At 49.4% G+C, this 15,260-nt stretch overlaps 1 protein-coding gene across 1 annotated transcript in view; it reads right to left on the bottom strand.

Moving 5' to 3' along the window:
* Positions 1 to 15,260, bottom strand: part of LOC111519901 (transient receptor potential cation channel subfamily M member 4) — a 53,899-nt gene continuing 38,639 nt past the window's right edge. The window contains exons 17-25 of the mRNA XM_026453101.1: positions 14,447 to 14,881; positions 10,837 to 10,969; positions 10,497 to 10,671; positions 9,163 to 9,340; positions 1,448 to 1,644; positions 1,016 to 1,148; positions 778 to 850; positions 584 to 689; positions 1 to 359 (exon numbers count right to left, since the gene is read on the bottom strand). Of these exons, the coding sequence (XP_026308886.1) occupies positions 355 to 359; positions 584 to 689; positions 778 to 850; positions 1,016 to 1,148; positions 1,448 to 1,644; positions 9,163 to 9,340; positions 10,497 to 10,671; positions 10,837 to 10,969; positions 14,447 to 14,881 (1,435 nt within the window). The 3' untranslated portion in view covers positions 1 to 354. The remainder of the gene's footprint in view (positions 360 to 583; positions 690 to 777; positions 851 to 1,015; positions 1,149 to 1,447; positions 1,645 to 9,162; positions 9,341 to 10,496; positions 10,672 to 10,836; positions 10,970 to 14,446; positions 14,882 to 15,260) is intronic.

Genomic DNA, 15,260 nt, shown 5'->3' with positions numbered 1-15,260 from the left:
TCTCAAATGGCTTTATTTCCCCAGTGTGAGGAATCTGTGGGTGGTGAGGGGTCTGTGGTCCCTGTTACCCCAAGGACCCTCCAGCCTCCCCTGCTGTGGCAGAGTCCCCAGAGGGATAATGGCCTGGGCTCCAGGACTTGATCCTCCCAGGCTGGGGCTGGTTCTGGGACAAGCCAGGCATGCTGTGGTTTGTACGGATGACACTCCCAAAGGTGGTCCCGACAGTGGCCCAGATGGGCACGGGGCTCATCTCAAGGACAAGGCCACCAGGTGCGGGGGCCGAGGCCCAGATGAGCCTTACTCTAGGAGCAAAATCCCCTGTGGGGGCTTCTCCTTGAAGTCTGCCAGCAGGGCTCAGTCTGGGGGAGGAGAGAAAAGAGAGAGCTGGTGATTGGCAGGGAAGGGGAGAGACAGAAAAACTGGGAGACTGGCATAAAAGAAGGAACACGAAGACCACAGTACAAAATGCTCAAAGGAGACCAAGAGAGTGACCCAGAGACCCTGGAAAGGCGCCAAGAGAGAAAAACACGCAAACATACTGGAACAGAGGCTGGAGATGCACAGGCTGATGCTACACACTGACCTTTGGGCCCAGGCAGGTCAGGGGGTGGCGGCCCACCTGGGGGCAGCAAGGCAGAGCGGCTCAGGGACTCGGCCACCCACCCGAGGACGCGGCTACAGTGCTGGATCTGGGGAACGGGAGGAATGTCAGAGCAGGAGATGGAAACCCCTGCCCGACCCCTGCCACAGTTCCCCAGCCAAACCCCAAGCCCTCACCTCCCGCTCTAGCACTTTCAGGCGCTGTTCGTACTCGCGGATGTGTCCCAGCTGTTTCAGTGCCATGTCCACCCTGAGAAGGGAGGGCCTCTTACCGGGGGCACCCGCAGCCCACCCACCCCCCCGGGGCTCGCCTGCTTCCCGGGCCTCCTCCCTCCCTCCCAGGACCCTGACTTCAACCGAAGTCAGGATCCGCCCCAGGCCAGAAGCCCTATCCCCAACCAGGCCCCGCTCTCACTTCTGGGACGTGCGCTTCAGACGCTCGGAGTCGCTCTCCCGCTTGTCCCTAGCGCATGCCAGCAGGAAGTTCTCCTTCTGTACCGATTCCCACGTTAGCAGCTTCCGCTCGGCTTCTTTAGAAAGGCAGACCCCTGCAGGGGCGGGCGGAGTCAAAGGGCTAAGGCCACGCCCCTTCCCAAGCCCAGCTGCCCCTTCTGACACCCTCAGAACATGCTATCTCAGACCCGGCCCCTGGTGATTCGAGAACATGCCCCGCCCCTCACCCCTAAGCCCTGCCCCTCAGTGCTTAAGCCCCGCCCCTTGTTGTTTAAACCCCGCCCCTCGCTGCGTAAGCCACTAGTATTAGTCATTTGGGGCATGCCCCTTCCCCTCGCCTTCCAGGCTGCCGGTCCCCTATACTTCTCCTTTTTAAGCCAAGCTCTGTTCTCACGGAAATGCTCGAGGGTCGGGGAGGATGGCTGGGGGCTCCGGGGGCGCCTGCACAATTGCCTGAGCAGGAGGCGCAAGTGGGAGATGATGATAAAGGGCGGGGCCAGCGCGGGCCGAGAGTAGAATTCCCGGATGAGGCTGTAGCGCTGCGCCTTCCAGTAGAGATCGCTGTTGCCCTGTACTTTGCCGAACGTGTAGCTGCAGAGGCCAGAGGTCAAAGGTCACTTGAGATAAGGGCCCAGCCAGAAGCAAGGACAAAGGTTAGATGCCAGGCAATAATTGTTCAAAGTCTACGGCAGCAGACAGAAGTCAAGATCACTAAAGTAAGAGGTTACAGGATGCGATTAGAAGTCAGGTTAGGGCTGGGCCCATTTGCTCAAGCCTGTACTCCGGGCACTTTGGGAGGCCGAGGTGGGCGGATCACCTGAGGTCAGGAGTTCGAGACCAGCCTGGCTAACATGGTGAAGCCCCATCTCTACTAAAAATACAAAAATTAGTTAGGCTTGGTGGCGGGTGCCTGTAATCCCAGCTACTGGGGAGGGTGAGGCTGAGGCTGAGGCAGAAGAATCGCTTGAACCCAGGAGGTGGAGGTTGCAGTGAGCTGAGATCGTGCCACTGCACTCCAGCCTGGGAGACAGAGTGAGACTCCGTCTCAAAAAAAAAAAAAAAAGTCAGGTTAGAAGGGCCAAGGGTCAGATGTCCAGAGGTCAAGTTGGACATGGTATCATGGCTTAAGGTAGAGGTTGAAGTCAGGTTAAAATTGGGCTCAAAAATTAGCCAGGACACAAATAACTGACATCAGAAATGAAAATGGAGACATTACTACCGACCTTACCAAAATAAAAAGGATTGTAAGAGAATACTATCAACAATTACATGTCAACAAACTAGATAAGTGAAATGGACAAATACCTAGGAACACACAAATTACCTAAGCTGACTCAAGAAAAAATAGAAAATCTCAATAGACTTATCATAAGAGATTTAATCAAAAACCTTTCAATAAAGAAAAGCCCAAAACCAGATGGCTGTGCTGGTGAATTCTATCAAACATTTAAAGAAGAAGAATAATAACAAGGATGTTTCTCAAATTTGTCCAAAAGATTGAAAAGGAGAGAACATTTCCTAACTCATTCCATGAGGCCAGCATTACTGTAATACCAAAGCCAGATAAAGATATTACAAGAGCCGGGCGCGGTGGCTCAAGCCTGTAATCCCAGCACTTTGGGAGGCCAAGACGGGCGGATCACGAGGTCAGGAGATCGAGACCATCCTGGCTAACATAGTGAAACCCCGTCTCTACTAAAAATACAAAAAAAAAACTAGCCAGGCGAGGTGGTGGGTGCCTGTAGTCCCAGCTACCCGGGAGGCTGAGGCAGGAGAATGGCGTAAACCCGGGAGGCGGAGCTTGCAGTGAGCTGAGATCCGGCCACTGCACTCCAGTCCAGGTGACAGAGTGAGACTCTGCCTCAAAAAAAAAAAAAAAAAAAAAGATATCACAAGAAAATTACAGACCAGTAGCCCTTATGAATATACATATAAACATCCTGAAAAAATACTAGCAAATCTAATTCAGCAGCATATTAAGTGGATTTTACACCATAACTAAATGGGGATTTATCCTAGGAAAGTAAAGGTAGTTAAACATACAAAAACCAGTGCAAACACCACATTAATAGAACAAGGTGTGGGGGAAACCACATGATCTCAACCAACACAGAAAAGGCATTTGACAAAATTCAACAACACTTCATGATTTTTTTTTTTTTTTGAGACGCAGTCTGGCTCTGTCACCCAGGCTGGAGTGCAGTGGTGCAATCTTGGCTCACTGCAAGCTCCCCCTCCCGGGTTCACGCCATTCTCTTGCCTCAGCCTCCCGAGTAGCTGGGACTACAGGCACCCACCACCACGCCCGGCTAATTTTTTGTACTTTTAGTAGAGACGAGGTTTTACCGTGTGTAGGTGGCAAGTCACTCAGGTGCCGAGGCAAGAGACCGAGGGCACGAGCTGTTCCAGTGTAATAAAATATATAAAATAACAAGAGTTATACTAAATCTAGATCATAGATATGATTGCATATGAATATCATTAATCATTAGTTTGTAGCAATTATTCTTTATTCCAATATTATAATAATCCTTGCTCTACAATTATAACCTAGGAAAAACCAGGCCATATGGAGATAGGAGCTGAAGGGACATAGTGAGAAGTGACCAGAAGGCAAGTGTGAGCCCTTTGTCATGCCCAGACAGGACCACTAGAGGGCTCCTTGGTCTAGCGGTAATGCCAGCGTCTGGGAAGACGCCCGTTACCAAGCGGACTGTGGTGTAGCGGTAGCATCAGTGCCAAGGAAAAGCACCAGCTACTTAGCAGACCGAAAAAGGGAGTCTCTCTTTCCCCAAGTGAGTTTAGAGAAGACTCTGCTCCACCACCTCTCATGGAGCGCCTGACATCAGTCAGGCCTGCCCACAGCCATCCGGAGGCCTCACCGTCTCCCTGTGATGCTGTGCTTCAGCGGTCACGCTCCTGTTTCACTTTCATGTTCCATCCTGTGCACCTGGCTCCGCCCTCTACAGAGCAGTAGTAAAATTAGTGAAAGTATTAAAGTCTTCGATCTTTCTGAAAAGAGCATAGAAGAAATAATGACGTGAGCTGTCCTCTCTCTCTCCGCCTGGGCTACCTAACAGGGAAGGGCCCCCCGTCTGGTGGACACGTGACTCACGTGACCTCATCAATCACTGGAGATGACTTACACTCTTTACCCTGCCCCTTTTGCTTTGTATCCAAAAAATAACAACGCAGCCAGGCGTTCGGGGCCACTACTGGTCTCCCTGTCTTGGTGGTAGTGGTCTCCTGGGCCCAGCTGTCTTTTCTTTTATCTCTTTGTCTTGTGTCTTTATTTCTTTTTTTTTTTTTTTTTTTTGAGGTGGAGTCTCGCTCTGTCGCCCGGACTGGAGTGCAGTGGCCGGATCTCAGCTCACTGCAAGCTCCGCCTCCCGGGTTTACGCCATTCTCCTGCCTCAGCCTCCCGAGTAGCTGAGACTACAGGCGCCCGCCACCTCGCCCAGCTAGTTTTTGTATTTTTAGTAGAGACGGGGTTTCACCATGTTAGCCAGGATGGTCTCGATCTCCTGACCTCGTGATCCACCCGTCTCGGCCTCCCAAAGTGCTGGGATTACAGGCTTGAGCCACCGCGCCCGGCCTTGTGTCTTTATTTCTATGATCTCTCGTCTCCACATACAGGGAGAAAAACCCACAGACCCTGTAGGGTGGGCCCCTACAACCGTGTTAGTTAGGATGGTCTTGATCTCCTGACCTCATGATCTGCCCACCTTGGCCTCCCAAAGTGCTGGGATGACAGGCGTGAGCTACCAAGCCCGGCTTTTTTTTTTTTTTTTTTTTTGAGACAAGGTTTCACTCTGTTGCTGGCATGATCATGGCAGTGGTGAAATCATGGCTCACTGCAGCCACAGCCTTGCCCTCCTGGGCTCAAGCCGTCCTCCTGCCTCAGCCTCTTGAGTAGGTGGGACTACAGGCATGCACCACCATGCCTGGCAAAATTTGTTTTTTATTGAGATAGGGTCTCACTATGTTGCCCAGGTCGGTCTTGAATCCCTGGCCTCAAGTGATCCTCCCACTTTGGCTTCCTAAAGTATTGGGATTACAGGCATAAGCCACCATGCCCAGGCATCATAGTTTTTAAAAATCATAAACTAGGAATAGAAATAAACTTTCTCAACATGAGAAAAGGTACTTCTGAAAAACGCACAGCTAACGTCATACCTAATGGTGAAAGACTGAAAGCTTTCTGCCTAAGATCAGGAACAAGACAAGGACATCCACTTTTACCACTGCTATTCAACATTGTACTGGAAGTTCTGGCTAGAACAATTAAACAAGAAAAAAATATATAAAAAGCATCCAAATTGGAAAGGAAGAAGTAAAAATATCTCTATTCACAGATGACATGATCCTATATATAGGAAATGCCAGAGAATCACAAGAAAGCTTCTAGAGCTGCAGATTCAGCAAAGTTACAGGGTACAAGATCACACAAAAATCAGTTGTGTTTCCACACACCTGCAATGAACAATCCAAAAAGGAAATTCCACTTACAGCAATTCCACTTACAGCAGCATCTAAAGGTTAAGCACCTAGGAGTAAAGTTAACCAAGAGGGTGAAAAACCTGTAGCCTGAAAACTACCAAATATTGCTGGAAAAACATTAAAAAGAACACCTAGATGAAATGTCAGTACTACCTGAAACAATCTACAGATTCAACGCAATCCCAATGAAAATTCCAACAACTGGCCGGGCGCAGTGGCTCACACCTGTAATCCGAGCACTTTGGGAGGCCAAGGCAGGTGGATCACCTGAGGTCAGGAGTTCAAGACCAGCCTGACCAACATGGAGAAACCCCATCTCTACTAAAAATACAAAATTAGCTGAGCGTGGTGGTGCATGCCTGTAATCCCAGCTATTCAGGAGGTTGAAGCAGGAGAACTGCTTGAGCCCGGGAGGCAGAGATTGTGGTGAGCTGAGATCACGCCATTGCACTCCAGCCTGGGCAACAAGAATGAAACTCTGTCTCAAAAAAAAAGAAAAGAAAAGAAAACTCCAACAACCTTTTTGACAGACAGAAACTCTGATCTGCAAGTTCATATGGAATTGCAGGAGGCCCTGAATAGCCAAAACAATCTTAAAAAATAAAGGAGACTCATATTTCCAATGTCAAAATTTGCTATGAACCTACAGTAATAAAAACTGGGCTAGACGTGGTGGCTCATGCCTGTAATCCCAGCACCTTGAGGTGGGTGGATCACCTGAGGTCATGAGTTCGAGACTAGCCTGGCCAACATGGTGAAACCCCCATCTCTACTAAAAATACCAAAAAAAAAAAAAAAAAAAAAAATAGCCAGGCCTGGTGGCAGGTGCCTGTAATCCCAGCTACTCAGGAGGCTGAGTCAGGAGAATCATTTGAGTCTGGGATGTGGATATTGCAGTGAGCAGCGATCGCACCACTGCACTCCCGCCTGGGTGACAACAGCGAGACTCTGTCTCAAAAAGAACCCAAAAACCTGTGTGGTACTGGCATAGGGATAGACACAGATGAGTGGAATAGAATTGAAAGTCCAGAAATAAACTCATACATCTATGAGTGTCATGCATTTAATTGTAGCCTGCTAGAGATATGTTGAAGTCTGGTCAGGCGCAGTGGCTCATGGCTGTTAATTCCAGCACTTTGGGAGGCCGAGGCAGGTGGATCGCCTGAGGTCAGGAATTTGAGATCAGCTTGGGCAACATGGTGAAACTCCGTCTCTACTTAAAAATACAAAAATTAGCTGAGCATGGTGGCGGGCGCCTGTGATCCCGGCTACTCGGGAGGCTGAGGCAGGAGAATCCCTCGAACCCAGGAGGTGGAGGCTGCAGTGAGCCGAGATTGCGCCACTTAACTCCAACCTGGGTAACAGAGCAAGACTCTGTCTCAAAAAAAAAAAAAAGAAAGAAAGAAAAAGAAAAAGATATGTTGAAGTCATAGCCCGTAGTGCCTCAGACTGTGACCTTGTAAAATTTTTTTAATTTATGAAATATGTGGCTTTATTCAGAAATAGAGTTTACAGATGTGATCAAGTTAAAATGAAGTTATTAGGGTGGTCCCTAATCCAATTTAAGTAACGTTTTATCAAAAAGGGAAATTTGGAAGATGAAAGCAGAGGTTTCAATGATGCAACTAAAAGCCAAAGATGGCCAGCAAAACACTAGACGTGACAGGAGAGACATGGAACAGGCTCTCCCCGACAGCCCTCAGAAGAAAATGACTTGGTCGATGCCTTGATTTTGGACCTCTAACTGTGAGACAAGAAATTTCTGTGATTTAAAGCCACACAGTTTTTGGTACTTTGGCAGCCCTAGGAAACTAATACAATAGGTCCCAATAGGTCCAGCACAGGGGCTCATGCCTGTAATCCCAGCACTTTGGAAGGCCGAGGCAAGGCAAGAGGACTGCTTGAGCCCAGGAGTTCAAGATCAGCCTGGGCAACATGGCAAGACCCCATCTCTGAAAAAAAAAAGAAAGCCAATGAAATTTTATATTTTCTTGGCAAAAATCATGCCAATGAGAAAGGAAGCAAACAGAAGGACCCAACATAGGATTAAAAAGGAGTTTCATTTCTAAAAAAAAATAGGCTGGGTGCGGTGGCTCACGCCTGTAGTCCCAGCACTTTGGGAGGCCGAGGCTGTCGGATCACGAGGTCAGGAGATCAAGACCATCCTGGCTAACACGGTGAAACTCCGTCTCTACTAAAAATACAAAAAACTAGCCGGGCTTGGTGGCGGGCACCTGTAATCCCAGCTACTTGGGAGGCTGAGGCAGGAGAACGGCGTGAACCCAGGAGGCGGAGCTTGCAGTGAGCCAAGATCATGCCACTGCATTCCAGTCCAGGAGACAGAGTGAGACTCTGTCTCAATAAATAAATAAATAAATAAATAAATAAATAAGTAAGTAAATAAATAAAAATAGCCACTGGGCACGATGGCTTACGCCTGTAATCCCAGCACTTTGGGATCCAGCCGAAACAGGTGGATCACAAGGACAGGAGATGGAGACCATCCTGGCTTACAGGGTGAAACCCCGTTTCTACTAAAAATAAATAAACAAATAAAATTTAAAAAAAATATGGCCAGATGCGGTGGCTCAAGCCTGTAATCTCAGCACTTTGGGAGGCCGAGACGGGCGGATCACAAGGTCAGGAGATCGAGACCATCCTGGCTAACACCGTGAAACTCTGTTTCTACTAAAAAATACAAAAAACTAGTCGGGCGTGGTGGCAGGCACCTGTAGTCCCAGCTACTCGGGAGGCTGAGGTAGGAGAATGGCGTGAACCCAGGAGGCGGAGCTTGTAGTCGGCTGAGATTGTGCCACTGCACTCCAGCCTGGGCAACAGAGCGAGACGCCATCAAAAAAAAAAAAAAAAAAAAGAGGAAAAATGGGAAATTTTATATAATTTTACCAGAATAAAAAACAAAGTTGGCTGGGCGCGATGGCTCACACCTGTAATCCCAATACTTTGGGAGGCCGAGGCGGGCCACTCGCTTGAGGTCAAGAGTTCGAGGCCAACATGGTGAAACCCTGTCTCTACTAGAAGTACAAAAAATTAACCGGGTGTAGGGGAGTAGGAAGTGGAGGTTGCAGTGAACCAGAACTTGCCACTGCACTCCAGCCTGGGCAACAGATTATCCCAGCACTCTGGGAGGCTGAGCAGGGAGGATCACTTGAGTCTAGGAGCTCAAGACCAGCCTAGACAACATAGTGAGACCCCCCCTCTCCAAATAAATTTTTTAATTAGGCAGGCATGCTGGCCTGGCTAATTTAAAGTAGTCCCAGCTACTATGGGGCTAAGGCAGGAGTATTGCTTGAGTCCAGGAGGTCGAGGCTATAGTAAGCTATGATCACACCACCACACTCTAGCCTTGGCGACACAGTGAGACTCTGTCTCAAAAAAATAAAAATAAGGAAGTTCAAACTGGGCTCAGGAAGAGGATCAGTCCAAAGTACAAGTCACAAGCAGGGTCTGCTTGGGTCTCGGGAGAAGGCAGCATTAGATTGGATCAGAGTTCAGGGACTAAAGACAGAATTCATTAGACGGCATTCAAGAGTCATGAGAGGGCCATGGGTCATGCTGGTGGGGTCGGAGCAGAGAGCAGTCAGGCCTCACCTGAACATGGCAATGAGCAAATTGACCAGCAGAATGTTGGCCACGAGCAGGAAGATGACGAGGAGCATCACCACCAGCCAGTTGGCATACTGGGAGACGCAGACACCTGCCTGGGCCCTGGGAGGGTGTGCCCAGAAGCCGGGCTCCGACGAGCAGTTGCTGTGCTCCATGAGGGCCACTGTGAAGAGAGACATTCAGAGATGGGGTGATGGGGACAGAGGCCTAAGAAAGACAGAAAGACTGCCAGGTGTGGTGGCTCATGTTGTAACCCCAGCACTTTGGGAGGCGGAGATGGCCGGATCACCTGAGGTCGGGAGTTCGAGACCAGCCTGACCAATATGATGAAACCCACTCTCTACTAAAAATACAAAAATGTTAGCCAGGCATGGTGGCACGAGCCTGTAGTCCCAGCTACTTGGGAGGCTGAGACAGGAGAATTGCTTCAACCCGGGAGGCGGAGGTTGCAGTGAGCTGAGATCGCGCCATTGCACTCCAGCCTGGGCAACAAGAGCAAAACTCCATGTAAAAAGTAAAGCAGAGGCTCCTCTTTAAAGACTCTCCTCCCTATCTAATTAAGAATAAATAGTAACTTCTTTTAGAAACAAAATGTATTCACAGACCTGTGCTAACATTCTTAAATATCTGTTAGCCGTAATAAAGAAATCAATGTACTTTACATTCTTAGCTCCCACAATTTAGCCTAAATATTTGCCCTGGCATGCTTATACTGGTCCAAGCAAGCATTAGGTCATAGCCTGTTCCTATTCCTTATTTAAAAGTGTTTTTACCTTTCTCAACATTCCACAAGTTACCTCCTCCTTCCTTTGTTCTCCTCTGCCTTTGCCTCTTTTAAAAAGTTCTAAGTTACCAGCCAGTCAAGACAAATACAAAATGTAAAGTTCGGTTCCAGCCAATAAAAACCAGACACAGCAGTAAGATAGACGCGTCAGGTTATAAATGACCCTATCGCCTTTGTTCGGTGTATTCTCGTGGCAAAACTGCTGGCGAGTGTACACTTTCTACAAAAAATTAAAATGGCCTTACTAAAAAAATTAAATTGATGTTCAAGTACTATTTCTTTACGACACCAAAAAACAAACATTTCTAACATCCATCTAAAAAAAAAAAAAAAAAGACAGCAGAAAGACAGAGGGGGTGGGGTGGGCAGAGACCCAGAGAGAAGATGATAGGAAATATAGGGTATCACTCAGAGATCCAGAGAACGAGGGAGACAGAGACTCAGAGACATTTTCTTAGAAACAGGGGTACAGAGACCCAGAGAGTGGGGACAGAGACTCAGAGGGAGGCTGTCAGGCCCTGTCATCCCCCCCTACCATCCATGTCCTCCTGGGGGATCTGCCCAAAGATCTGCAGGTAGGGACGGTAGAAGACGCGGCGCAGGATACTTGGGAGGTCACTGTCCCGTGGCCTTAGGAGCCCCTCCGTGGCCACGCCGTAGGCCACCAGCCACACGCCGAGGAAGAAGAGGAAGAAGAACACATCCTTCATCTGTGGGGAGATGTGGCTGAATCTGGCCCCGCCCTTCCCCACCCCTTATCCCAAAACCACGCCCCTTGCTCCCCAAAGTCACACCCTTTCTCCACAGACCACTCCCTCCCCAGCCCCACCCCTTTTCCTATGGCCCCGCCCACTTCCACCCCGCCCCTCCCTCACCATCTTGTTCACAATGACGATCTTGGGCCCCAGCTGTTTGTTGACCGTGAAGATGTGCAGCAGCCGCACCGTGAAAACCATGAAGTCAATGCAGAGGACAGTGCGGCCCAGGTGGTACAAACCCAGGGTCAGCCTGTGGTGTGGGGAGATGCCGCAAGGGTTACTCAAGTGTCACAAGACGCCAAGGAAAATGGGAGTCTTCCCAATGCCATGCTTCAGATGAAGCTGCAGCCTCCACCGGGCAGGACCAGGACCCTCCCAGTCACCTGAGGTTTACTCAAATTTACTCAGTGCCAAGCTGGTCCACGCAGGGCACTGGCACCCATTTGAAAAATGGCTGCGTCTATTCAGTAATGACTGAATGAACGATGGCCTTAGCAAACAGCCGGTCCCCGTAAGAATCAAGCTGGGAAAAACTGTCGGAATATCTATCCAACCTATAAAAGGCAAAACATATAGAGTCCCCACAAACCAATAAGCAAAAGGAAGGAATAGGAAGGAAGCCAGGTAAAGGATACCACGTACAATTCACAGAATTCAAACGGCCAGTAAACATCAGAAATATTAGAAATTCCTATGGGGAAAATGAAAATGCTACCCCTATTTTGCATCCTCATGTACTTAAATTTTGGCTGGATTAAAAATCTAGTGTATGGACAGGTGCAGTGGCTCACGCCTGTAATCCCAGCACTTCGGGAGGCCGAAGCGAGCTCAAAAAAAAAAAAAAGGAAAGAAAGAAAGAAAGAAAAGAAACATACAAAAGTGAAAGTGAAAAGACAAGCCACAGAATTCAAGAAGATATTAAGACCAACAAAACTACCAAGGATTAGGATCCAGAGTATAAGGAGAAGAGCGAGATATATATACATAAAATCAATGGGCCGGGCGTGGTGGCTCACGCCTGTAATCCCAGCACTTTGGGAGGCCGAGGCAGGGGGATCATGAGGTCTGGAGATTGAGACCATCCTGGTGAACACGGTGAAACCCTGTCTCTACTGAAAATACAAAAAATTAGCCAGGTGTGGTGGCGGGCGCCTGTAGTCCCAGCTACTCGGGAGGCTGAGGCAGAAGAATGGTGTGAACCTGGGAGGCGGAGGTTGCAGTGAGCCGAGATCGCACCACTGCACTCCAGCCTTGGCGACACAGCAAGATTCTGACTCTAAAAAAAAAAAAAAAAAAGTCAATGACCCCCAATTTTAAAAATGGGGGGGCAAAGAAGACAATTGACACAAGCACACGTGGCCATTAAGCTTAGGAAAAGAGGTCCAACCTACCTGGTAGTCAATAGTGCATAAATTAAAACAAGGAGAAGTCATGTTTGCCCATTAAATAGGCAAACTTTTTTTTTTTCAGTTAAATTGAGAGCTACATTTGAGAGTCAAAGTATCAGGCATTGTCAAGAATGGCCTCAAGAGGGCACTCTCTTATCCTGATGGCAGGGGTGGAAATGGGTGAAGTTACTTAGAAGGAAATCTATCCACGTCAAGAACATATGTACGCTTTGACCCATACACTTTACATCTGGGATGTAAACTTTTATTATTTTGGAATAATAAAAAAACAGAAGGCTGGGCACGGTGGCTCACACCTGTAATCCCAGCACTTTGGAAAGCCAAGGTGGGAGGATTGCTTGAGCCCAGGAGTTTGAGACCAGCCTGGGCAACACAGTGAGACCCCGTCTCTATTTAAAATGAGAGAGAGCGCGAGAGAGAACCTAAATGTCCATCTAGAAGGAACTGGCAAAACAAAGGATGATTCATCCATTCAATTCTGGAGATGATTAGACATTTCTCCCTTTTTGTTTGTTTGTTTCTTTGAGACCGAGTTTCGCTCTTTCCACCCAGGCTGGAGTGCAGTGGCTTGATCTTGGCTCACAGCAACTTCCGCCTCCGGGTTCAAGCAATTCTCCTGCCTCAGCCTCCTGAGTGGCTGGGATTACAGGTGCCCGCCACCATGCCCGGCTAACTTTTGTATTTTTATTAGAGATGGGGTTTCACCATGTTGGGCAGGCTGGTCTTGAACTCCTGACCTCAGGTGATCCACCCGCCTCGGCCTCCCAAAGTGCTGGGATTACAGGCGTGAGCCACCGCGCCTGCCCACTTCTCCCTTTTAAGCTGAGATCTTTCCATTTTTCTCATGTAGTAATTCTTCCTTCACCTGGAAAGTGGTGGGTTTGATAAACTGTCCAAAATATTGCTGGCAATCCTAGAGCATGGTAGCATATGGCCTTAGCCCTTTCATCTCAAAAGTCACTTTATACAAAATACAACAAATGATAAACAGAAGTATTAGTGTTCTACAAAACTCTCATATCTTGCTCCCTGCTTGAATAAATTATTTATGTCGAATCACTTTGTGATACTGCTAACACAGCTTAGAGGAAGCCTGCCTTTCAGCGTGGCTACTGAGAAAAGCTGGAGTAGGGATCATCACTGTCATCACTGTCAACCATTCAGGATGTGTCAGGTCCCTTGTGAACAGTCACCAGCTTGTTGGCCAGGCACGGTGGCCCACATCTGTAATCCCAGCACGTCTGAAGGCTAAGGCGAGTGGATCACTTGAGGCCAGGAGTTCAAGGCCAGCCTGGCCAATATGGCAAAACCCCATCTCTACGAAAAAAATACAAAAAAAAATTTAGCTGGGTGTAGTGGTGCATGCCTGTAATCCCAGCTACTCGCAAGGCTGAGGCAGGAGAATCGCTTGAACCCAGGAGGTGGAAGTGGCAGTGAGCCAAGATTGTACCACTATACTCCAGCCTGGGCGACACAGCGGAACTCTGGCAAAAAAAAAAAAAAAAAAAGGAAAGAAAGAAAGAAAGAACGAACGAACAAGCAGTCACCAGGTTGTGTCCGTAAAGTTTTCTGTTTGCTCTCCTCAAAAGCAGGAGTATCCTAATGTGGCAGGGCAAGGGTCAAACCCTTAGCGTGGAGGGATGGAAGGATGGATGGAAGGAAGGAAGAAATGAAGGAAGGAAGGAAGGAAGGGGGAGGGAGGGAGGGGGCAGAGGAGACAGGAAGAGAGAGAGAAAGAAAAGAAAGAGAAAAAGAAAGAGAGAGAAAGAAAAAGAGAGAGAAAGAACGAAAGAATGAAAAGAATGAAAGAACAGAAGGAAGGAAAACGAAGGAAGGAAGATGAAGGAAGGAAGGAAGGAAGGAAGGAAGGAAGGAAGGAAGGAAGGAAGGAAGGAAGGAAGGAAGGAAGGAAAAGAGTAAGTCGGGGGCAGGAGGGCAAGGGGCCTGGGACCAACGAGCTGTGTGGAGGAACAGGAAGGAGGAGGTGGGGTTGGCACGCAGGTCGGGGCGCTCCCAGAAATATGTGTTAACTTTCAGACCTAGCAATAAATAGCCACAGAGGCTGAGTGGCGGACAGCGGGGTTTTCCCCTGAATCCTGCCTTCTCTGAAGCCAGATCTCCAGGTGCCAGTCAATTACCCTGGGGCAATCGTCATGCCTGACTTTCCTAAGAGGGGTTTTGTTTCTTTTTCTCCAGTCAGCAGGGATGGCTTGACCTGCTGCCCAGCTGCGGGGAAGCCAGGAGTGGAGACCCCGGGAGTGGGCAGGAAGGATGACAGGTGGCCAGGGGCCGGGGTTCCAAGGCCCCGGGGCACTCACCGGCAGCCCACGCCCAGGAGGAAGAAGGTGAGGGCCACTAGGTCGCACTGGTTCCAGCTGTCGGCGAGGTAGAGGCACAGGCGCTGGCTCAGTGAGGCACGGCCAGGCCCGGGGCCCCCGCTGGCCAAGCTGCCCCCGCCTCCGCTCAGGCCCTGGCGCAGCTCCTCGCACAGCAGCGTGAAAGCCCAGAAGTAGAGCAGCAGCTCCAGGGCGCCGGGTGGCGCCGGCTGGAAATCCACGAGCAGCACCCGCGCGAAAAGCAGCAGGAACAGCAGGTAGGTGACCACGTTGCCCATGAAGACGGTCACCGGCGCTCCCCAGAAGTGGAACCAGCGGCGTAGGCACCAGTGCCCCCCGCAGTAGCCCCCGCAGCAATCCCGGCGGCCGGGCTGGCGCGGGATCCCCAGCGGCGTCTTCTCGGCGGGATCTGCCGTCCTGTTGGGGAGAGAAGAGAAGGGACCCTGTCTCAAAGGACAAGAGTCCTGATCTCCACCATCATGGAGACTTTTGGCCTGGCACATCTGACCCTGCTGACCTGAAACTCAGTCTGCCCAGCGCTACCTTCTTGGGTTTTGACTCTTGTATCTAACCTCTGACCTCTGAAATCTCCCGTCAAGAGGTGAACTGATCACTTGAGCCGAGGAGTTGGAGACCAGCCTGGCCAACATGGCAAAACCTCGTCTCTACAAAAAATATTTTTAAAATTTAGCTCTCTACTAAAAAAATACAAAAAACTAGCCGGGAGTGGTGGCGGGCGCCTGTAGTCTCAGCTAGTCGGGAGGCTGAGGCAGGAGAATGGCGTAAACCCGGGAGG

This window comes from Piliocolobus tephrosceles, chromosome 21 (assembly GCF_002776525.5).
Source record: "Piliocolobus tephrosceles isolate RC106 chromosome 21, ASM277652v3, whole genome shotgun sequence".
Classification (NCBI taxonomy): Eukaryota; Metazoa; Chordata; class Mammalia; order Primates; family Cercopithecidae; genus Piliocolobus; species Piliocolobus tephrosceles.
This window is presented reverse-complemented; position numbering and strand designations above follow the sequence as displayed.